Consider the following 9,874-nt stretch of genomic DNA (forward strand, 5'->3'; position numbering starts at 1 on the left):
TCGTTTTGGGTGTAAGGGGGGGGGTGTGACCGTAAGGGGGTGTGGGGGTGTGTAATGGTGTGTTTCCTATATTTTCTCTCCCACACACACATACATGCAAACACACACTCACACATAAAATCGTTACACAAACACACACTCGTATAAAAACCTCACCTCGCACAAAACCACACAAAAATACGAGGTTTCTGTGGTCATTAGTGAGGGGTAACACATGATTTTCGATGCAGTGCTTTCGAAATGATATTCCCAAATCGCCCTGTTATTTTGGGGTTTACCGCTTGAGCTGCGTAAAAGGCGACAGAGATATATGATTCATCTTCATAATCACTCCTTAGAGTTTTGAGCATCTTTGAAATCATAAAGTACGAATTGGCAAGAAGTACATTTTATCTATTTAGACCAAGTGGTCACATTAGTATCATAAAATATATTGATTGATTTAATTTCATTCCTAACGCGTATACCCATGCATCGGAGGAACTTCGCTAATCTGCATGTAACGTACTTGTAAATGGTAAATAGAATCGAATGTAAAGCAGATGTTTGCGCTCCTAGGATCCCCCCCCCCCCCCCGCCCCGGATTTCCATATATTAAACTTATCATAAGTTTGTATCATGCAGCAGAGCTATAAAATGATTTACGAAATATTTTATTTTAAGAGAAATATTAAACACTATTGACAAAACTTTATTTAAATTAAATTTAACATCCACATCTAAATCCAAATCCAAGTTCATTTTGATTATCTAAACTAGTCAAATTCTACTAGATATCTACATCGGAAACGAAATCTTTTGTCAACCATATACATGATATACGTAGTAAAAGCTTGTACTAGTGTGTCCGTCTAAGAATTCTTATTTTATATGTGAGGGTGGATTGGTGGGTGTGTGTTAAAAGTGACTCGAGTTAAAAGTCATTTTTACGTCTTTCATTAGCAAATTGGCATAGCGGATACCTTCGAAATGCAGGGACACTTATCATAATGACCTCGTCTCGTGTGCCATATTCATTTTTTCTTCTTCTTTTTTTCTTTGCTGAATATGTCTAGACCTTAATAACTCAAAAGCAAAATATTTGCCATTCCGCGAGAATGAATGCGTGTCAAGGAGGATGAGTGACCAACTTGATGTTGGTATTTGAAAAACAATGCACGAAACTAATATCTCAATGCATATTATTGTGCGAGGCTTATTAACCAAACATAATAAATAAATATATATATTTGTTATGATCAAATTCGAAAAATCTACACGCATTATTTTTCTTTTGAATTAAAGACCTTGGAAAAGAGGAAGGAGTGACCAGAGATAAAGAGAAAGAAAGAGAGAGGGGTAAAGAGAAAAAGAGGCAGTTACATGTAGAGATAGAGGGAGAGACAGAAATAGAGTGTTGGAAGAAGCATTGGAGAATGGATTATTGTAGTATGGTCAAATTATTATTTCGTCTACTCATTTCTCAAAATTATTTCATTTCATAAAATTTTGTGATTTGTTTGATGTACACTGACATCTAATTACGATAATGTCGATATTCAGATCGGAAAGTCCTTCCCAATTAGTTGTTTCAAATTATCTATGAACTCGTATGCTGTAGTCAAAGGCCCGTATTCTGAACTCGGGTTTGAAGTAAACCCTGGTTTAAAGTTGTTGTTTAACTATGGAGAGCCAATTGGGGCACAAATCCCTAACAGTACCCATCCAATTTATTAACTCATATGACACTCAAATTATTCATAATGTCTGGGAATGATAATTGAATTATTTTTCTTCATTATGAAAGCAAAAGAAAACAAGATGGTGAGCATAAGAAATATACAATATAAACATTTTTTAAAATTTGTTTGGCTCCCCATAATTTTAGCTCAGAGTTATTCAGAATACGGGCCATTGGAAATATCAAAGGATAATAGCTTTTGTCAATATTGGGTCAATTCCGTTGATGTGACTGCCGTATTGACGTCTGGGGACAAAAAGAGAGCGAGGGGATTAATATTTTTGAGATTCATTATTTAAATATAATAAAAGGGCTGATCTCGAGCAATTATTGGATTGCAATTGAACGTCATATGCGCAATATTTTTTTTAATCAAACTGTATCAATGATCTTGACCTTTAAATCACAGGGAAGTCCTCTTCTCTCTCAGGAAATGAAATGAAAAGGCGATTTTATTCATCATCCGCACATCTCGACAAATGGTATCAATTGTGCGTGAATTCATATGCATTAATAATGGGCACTTTTGAACAATAAAATAAATGGCCCATATCTTTCGTGGCAGAGCCTTGATTTTTCCTATAGAACTGGAAATCATAAGAGTAAATATATATATGTATACAGTGGGTATTTTCATAAATTCAATAATGACCAGCATGGCCATGATGGCATTGTCTAAGATCTTATGAAGTTGTAGTATCAATATTAATTAATTCACCTCCTTAAATAATTCATTTCGTTACTAGGTGGTGCTCATTGTAATAAAGAACGCAATTTTCACGAACAAAGTAGAAAGCTCACGTAAGGATCATTTTCCATTTGCCAATTATCCCCGTTGGTACAGGCAAAAATAATCAAAATAAATTATCATTCTGAAAAAAATACTTTCATTTGTTAATCAATTTTCTAAAGTACAATCTTATTTTTGTAAACTAATTATCATCCTAACACGCCCGATTCAAGACATGCTAACTAAAAAAATCAGTTTATTCGAATTTAGTCTACGCAATATTTTAAAGTAAAGAACTTAAATTTCGAGGGGTATGTAGTATCTTGAACGCCATTTCATCTAATTTAAAGACTGGGTTAAGTTTTAAGGGATTCTTAACTTTTAAAGCTCGAATTCATTATGATATGAAATGAAATGTATATCAATTTTGAATCTGATATTTGTATTCTTAAAAATGTGTAATAATTCCTAAATTAAAAAGAGTGATGCCTGAATAAACATTAAGATAAAAATTTATGCCTAATTCAACCCTTAGCTCGTCCTGGTAACCATAGTGATGTAAATTAATCAAATGTTTATCCCATTGGTCCTATTATGGCTCAATAATGTCTCAATTTCCATCATTTTGATTAAAATGACTTTGTGAAGTTTACTGTTTTGTTTTCTTAGTAGAATAAAACAATTGCATTTCTTCATATGGTATTTAACGTCATCATTTCAAGCGCTTGATCTCTCTAGTTTTTCGTGGCTACCTCATTTTCTACAAGAAGTCGCCCCTTTTTGTATTTCCCTCCGTGCTCTTCTCGTGACATCCCTCCCGGCGATTCTACTCCTATCATTACGTTCCCCAATCTCACTCTCTTCATATGTATATTAATTGTCAGTTGCCGATGTTCTAGTTATGCCAACGGCGCGCACCGCGGAAGTGCAAGGATTTTTTGACGAAACAAAATAGGACTATTTTCGACTTGTCATCACAGTGAATACTGCCTGTCATTCGATACACAATCATATTAATGACACGTGACATTATGGCATACATACGTGTACTCTTAACCTCGTTTTTGGGTTGCTTGTCCTGTCTATCTGGAGCGGAGGATGTAGGAATGACAGAGCCCACCCTCCCTGATCTAGAATCATTCCTGAAATACGCAAAAGAAAGTCCTTTCTTATAAATCTATTTCATTCTTTCCATTCAGTTTCAATATCCTCTGTCTATTTAATAAAACAGGTTATTCACTGATTAATCCACAACTATTTCACAAATGAAAAATCAAAATTAATTATATGGCCTATATGCCGTATATTAAATGAAATTGTAAACCGAATTACAAAGTTGATAAACCTGGAAAGCCGAAATATAATGCATCTTCCTGCATGATTCCGCTTTTCCTTTTATGGATGTCATTCTGTTTTGCTTTCATCATTATTTCTTGACAATTACCACACACCTAAAAGTCAGCCATCTCCTTTACATCTTGATTAATGTCTGAACTTTCCCCCGATGTCTGTATGATTCGAATTTCGATAACATATTAATACCATGTTTTCATATTTTTTTCACCAGAATCTTACGACGCACCTCGTCTGGAAAGATACTCATACATCTCAGTACCTCCCTCCTCGCTCTTAACATCACTTTCGTTATTGATACCGTCTCCATGGTGACAGACTCCAGGGTGGGATGCAAGGTCCTGGCCATGTTGCTCCAGTATTTCGTGCTAACGACCTTCCTCTGGATGGCCATGGAGGCAGTCAACATGTACCGGACGTTGGTGCAGGTTTTCCAGAAGAAAAGCGCCACGCATTTTGTCTTGAAGGGAGCGGTGATAGCCTGGGGTGAGGAACAAGCACATTGTGCATTATCTATGTTCATCTCATCTCACTTTTTACATTTAAACTTACACTCTTGAGAAAATTGGTTTCTTAGAGGGTTCTCTCATTGTCCCATATTTGGAACGATGAACTGGTTCCCGAAATGGTTCCAAATTACCTAAAACAGCCTCTTGAAACATTTAAGATTTTTTTATAAAAACTAAGGTTCTTGAGCACGTAAATAACCTTTTTGAGAACCTTCTTTCTTGAGGGTTCGAATTCGAACTTTTTTTAGAGTGTAGATTACAAACTCTGGAAAGTTGTTTGGTGGTTCAATTGTAAGTTTTAGCCCTGCAACGCGTCTCAATTAATCTTAATTATTAAAACCTTTTTTAACCTTCAACGTGGCCGCATCTTCCACGGATCATGCTCGCGTCCTAGAACTTCACGCACATAATTCTGGTCAGAACCCGTTGCAGACAGATAAAACACGAGAGTCCGAAATCCCGCTCTTACTACATCGGAGTTTCTCATATTATCTGCATGAACCCCAGATTCTGCGTCCGCGTTGAGGAAAAAGCACAAAATACATACATACTTGCCGGTACTCGTTCATTATTCTTTATGTCACAATTCATCGAATCACAGCGAAAACAAAAATTATGTAAACAGAAATATACAGTAAAAAGATCTTGATATTTTCAATGGTTTTCCGAAGATATGTAGCAATTACTGATTTCTGTGCACCACTTCAAAATAAGGAGAACACTTTTTTGTTGCAAAAAATTACTTCTGTTCAAATATGTCGTATGAAATTTTATTAATATGTGTAAGAATGCTTATACAGATGAGCATTTATGGTTCATTGGCCCAAAAGAACACTTCTTGACTCGTCAAGTAAAACTGTCTTCATGTGGGATTGTGTTACAATCCTTCGTTTTCGGTATACGATGTATTGTCCTTCATCGACTTTTTCGCCATGTGACATTTGTAAATTAAAACTGAAAAAAAACAATGTTTGTCTTCTTTAGTTAGCTTTTCTTCTTTATGTACCTTCTTCTTCTCCTCTTTTTCTTATCCTTCTTCTTCCTCTTGTTCCTCTTCTTATTCTTATTGTTGTTCTTCTCCTCCATCTTTTTCTCTTTTTCGGGCTGTTATGATTATGCTCGAGGATTCCGATACCTCGTGTAGTATTGAGTAGACGAAACCTGATGATCGACGCCATGTTTTTTTTTCTTCCAATTACAGGATTACCCATTGTTCCTATAATCATCACCGCCACATTGGATATCGATCTTTATCGGAAGCTCCCTCTCAACGAAATGTGAGTAGCCCTCTATTTTTCGATTGAGCTCAATTTTTTTTCATAAAGAGCCATCAGTTCTCCTCACTTTCCTCTCGAACATGTTTAGATTCCAGTCAGAACTGAAAAAAATTGATTAAATCATGTAGTATGCCAACGTAAGGTGTATAGCCTTTGTGTACGCAGTAAGAGTCTAGTCGCAGTCCCCCCCAAAAAAAAATCGATTAAAATTTGATTAGATAAGATAATTTAGTGCAATCTATCAGAAAATGATGATTGTTTTTTGCGTATGTTTTTGTTAAATTTGCGAAAATATTTAAATTTAGATAAAGTAGAAACTATTCATTCTAAAAAGAATCTTGTCAATTTAAACGAAATTTATGTTAAGTGTCCTTCTTTCCGCGTAGTCAAACTGTATACTGTTTCAGAGTGTATACTATCTAATTTGACTATTGCCTTTGAGTTCGCAGTAAGAATCAGAGACATGTTATTGAAACATTATAGAAACATTAAATACAGAAACCTCTTAACAAAAATCACTACAAATTAAGTCACAATATTGTAGGATTGTTACGAAAGGGAAAATACATTTTATTGCATGTATTTCAAATACATTTATCATTCAATTTATATGGTATAAATGTATTTTTCATTTCTTTCCTGTTATTTATGGAAGCATTCAGAATAATGACCACCCCTGTGACCACCCCTCATTGATTTTTTGTTCCAGTAGTAGTAGTAGTAATAATAATAATAATAATATATGTAAATTAGAAGTAAAAGAGAGGTTTTAAGAACATTTTTCAAAGTCTCAACAGAGATACAAGTAGATAACAAAATGAAAGGGGTGCTTTAGTTCTTTGTCACGTGACTAGGTATACTACATTATACGTTGTTCAATCATTTCACGTCATTAGCCTCTGAAAATGGGGCGTAGAAACGTAACGGGGCGTAGAAACGTAACGGGGCGTAGATCATTTCTCCGCGTTGTATTTGTTTATTATATTTGCTTTGTTTCAATCTTTTCATAGATGCATGATTTCCACATCTAATTCCTACCTGTACTACGGAGGATACCTCGGTCCGTGCTGCGTGCTTCTCTTGGCAAACTTCATCGTGTTTTCCATGATCCTCCGAACAGTATGCGCGTCAAAGAAGGATCTTCATCAACGCAGCAAGCGCGTTCGTCGAACCCAGATCGGCTGTGCCTTGAGCGTTACATTCCTCCTGGGTATCACCTGGGTTCTGGGATTCTTCGCCATCCAGAATACAACCCTTGTCTTCACCTACCTGGTGTGTATCATCAATCCGCTTCAGGGTTTTTTTATATTCCTGTTCCGGTGCGCCCTCTACCCCGAAGCCTTACGGTCTTGGACCATCTTCTGCACAAAGCACACGACCAATGTGGAGAAGCAACAGCGCAGTTCCTCGCAGGCAGTTGGCCGCAGGAACACCATCAGCTCGGGGGACAAGGTGGGGAACGGCAAGAAGTACGGCAATGACTCCGAGAAGCTTATTAACGACAAGGGTAGATCTACGTCTAGTTCGAAGAAGAATTCACAGTCGGAGAGTGTCGTGACGAAGGGTACGGACATGACGTCGGTTCATTTCTTTGGCGGGTTGAAGCATGAGAATTTTGACAATGTCAACTCAAACAACAGCAACCGAAGGAAGATCACAGACATACGATTCATCAATATCAAGGTTAAGGATAGTACTAGCTAGAGCAGAGTTTGCTGTCTTGATGTTCCGCCAACCTATCATTAAAACGGACTTGCTTTGATTTGAAATCGCCTTTCTTCTGTGTTTTAACTGTATTTCTGTCCTTAAGAGAGTTGTTCAAAAGAAGGCATATGTTTTGGTATCTTTGAATTATGTGTTCTGAAAAAGAAATCAATCTCTATAAACGTATCCCAGTTCGTTCATTTCTACTACTCGCCTTTTTAAGAAAATCATTTCAAATGTCAAAACTCAAGTTAAAACTCGGGGTATTTGTATCTACCTTTACTTAGGAATCTACAACCATTAAACTATACTGAATTTTATTACTTTAGTTTGTTTATAATAGAGAATTTGATCCTTTTACACAGACATTCGAAGAAGATCAAACTAAGATCGAGTCACTTATTCCTTGCTATTGTAAATATAGATTTATATATATTACTGTTTGGTGATGACATGTAAATAATATAATGTTACTACTGTGTAAATATCACCGTACTAACGGCTTATTATAAACTCTTCGGTCACAGTCTGGTTGTGTTCTGACCATCGTGGTCACGTCGAAGAAATTATCGACTAATAAATTCCATGGTATCTTTTAATTTACCTTTTCATTAGTTGAAATTTCAATCCGACACGGGTATAGGTAAAGGGAAATATGGTACACTCTAAATTCCAATGATTTAAAATAAATCCAGATCGGTTGTGAAATCGAATTTTGAATTTATTTTAATCTTGAGGATTAACTTTTAAATCTCAAAAGATTTAAATTCAAATCTTGTAGATTTACATTTGAATAAAAAAAGGTTTGAATCTAAATCTAATATTCGGCTGGTCACTACTCACAGCCGATCTGGATTTATTTTAAATCCTGGGAATCTAGAGTGTAGCCTTTTGGCGCAGGAAGGGAAAATGGATTTTGGTAGTGAACTGCGTCCGAAGGCCCCTTGTGCATGGATCAATCTTTGTCTGTGTTGAATTAAAATTTCAACTGAACGAATTAACAAAACAAAATAGGGAATGGGGCTTGCACCCTAAGCCCCCCCCCCCTCTTTTCTTCCTAGCTCCGCCTCCGTCCGTGTGGAATTGAAATATTAGGTAGTTTTCGCACAACGACGTATCAAGAGGAATCAAGAGCAGAGAAAATGTATTGTCAAATGCCCTTCAAGATAGAGAAAAAACAGAAGTTATTGACGAAAATTGGTGAATCAAAACAGCAGTTTTATAGTCCTTGACTCTGGACAAACGACATAACTTGAAATTTGTAGTCAGCTCCGTTTTAGAACGAAACTGCTGCCCTGGTTCACAAGTTTTCTACAAAGACGTACCTCACAACTGTTGATTTTGACGGGTATGTTCAATACACTTGCTTTGTTCTCGAGTAGAAGAGTATCTTAGTCGAACAAATTTCCCAAAATGTCACCAGAACGTGATCGGACTTTTTATGATAAGCCTTCTGATCACTGTAAATTGTCTCGAAGCCACCTAAGATTCACATGCCTTGCCACACTGTACAGCTTTTTATATAATCTTGATGCAATTCCTAAACTATATATTTTTATTTTGGCTATAAATGTTGTAGGCGATGACGAAATGTGTTGGTTGTCGTTTTTGTTGTTTCCTTTAAAAAGCACTTGCACTATATGTAAACACAGGTATTAATGAAAAGAATATATGACACTTTGCTCCTTACTTTACGAAATTGTGGTTTGGTTTGTTCTTTATCAAAGCTTTTATATGATATGTAGCAGTTCGTCCAGATATTCGTATAAATTCATGATTTCAAAACATCGAGCTCTGTCAAAATGCAATTAGTGAAAATGGTGTATGCTTTAGACTGGTATGATTATTGTATATGTATACTTTGTAATGACTTTAAATAAAAGTGACCATCGTCGTATATTGTATATTGTGGAAAAAGGGAAATATTTCTATTCTATATTAATGACTCAAATTATATTAAAGCAAATTTTAAACTAGTCCGCCGTTTTGTTTCCTTTTGTTTTGTTAACATTTTGGGGTTGAATGTAATTGGTTAATAAGTTGATGAGGTAAATGTCTTGATTTATAATTGACTGATTGATTGATTGATTGATTGATTGATTGTTCATTTCTGACTGGCTAATCGATTAATATTTACTCTTGTCAAAAGTGCTATTATATCCATATTATTATGATGGATCGATTCGTTCATTCATTTTTTTATGAACTAGTGTGCACTTGTTTTTAAAAAAAAATTCACTAATACATTTATATTTAGATGGCTGAATGATCAATTGATTAGCTACTAGTGTGATTGATTGCACGGGTGCATGGTTGATCGTTTTATTGGTGACTGATTAATTGTTTTCTGTATACTTGATCTCTGTACTTAGCAATTCTTTGATTTGTGATGGTTTGACTGGTTAGTTGCATTAATAAGTAATGAACGTTAAATATATCAGGACATCGAGCTAATTTATATTTGGTATGTCGGTTGATTAATTTATCTAGAGACTATACTGATTGGCTAATCAGCCAAATGATCAGTGTGTTGATCTGCTAGTTGATATTGAATATATTAATATTAACCTGGATGATTAAT

General features: G+C 35.5%; 1 protein-coding gene across 1 annotated transcript in view; it reads left to right on the top strand.

The window, feature by feature from the left end:
* The window catches only part of LOC129256020 (adhesion G-protein coupled receptor G2-like), a 50,101-nt gene extending 40,837 nt beyond the window's left edge, over nt 1-9,264 (top strand). The window contains exons 7-9 of the mRNA XM_054894329.2: nt 4,018-4,289; nt 5,514-5,589; nt 6,600-9,264. Coding sequence (XP_054750304.2) covers nt 4,018-4,289; nt 5,514-5,589; nt 6,600-7,293 — 1,042 coding nt within the window. The 3' untranslated portion in view covers nt 7,294-9,264. The remainder of the gene's footprint in view (nt 1-4,017; nt 4,290-5,513; nt 5,590-6,599) is intronic.
* Nucleotides 9,265-9,874: the final 610 nt, after the last annotated feature.

Source organism: Lytechinus pictus, chromosome 3, assembly GCF_037042905.1.
Source record: "Lytechinus pictus isolate F3 Inbred chromosome 3, Lp3.0, whole genome shotgun sequence".
Classification (NCBI taxonomy): Eukaryota; Metazoa; Echinodermata; class Echinoidea; order Temnopleuroida; family Toxopneustidae; genus Lytechinus; species Lytechinus pictus.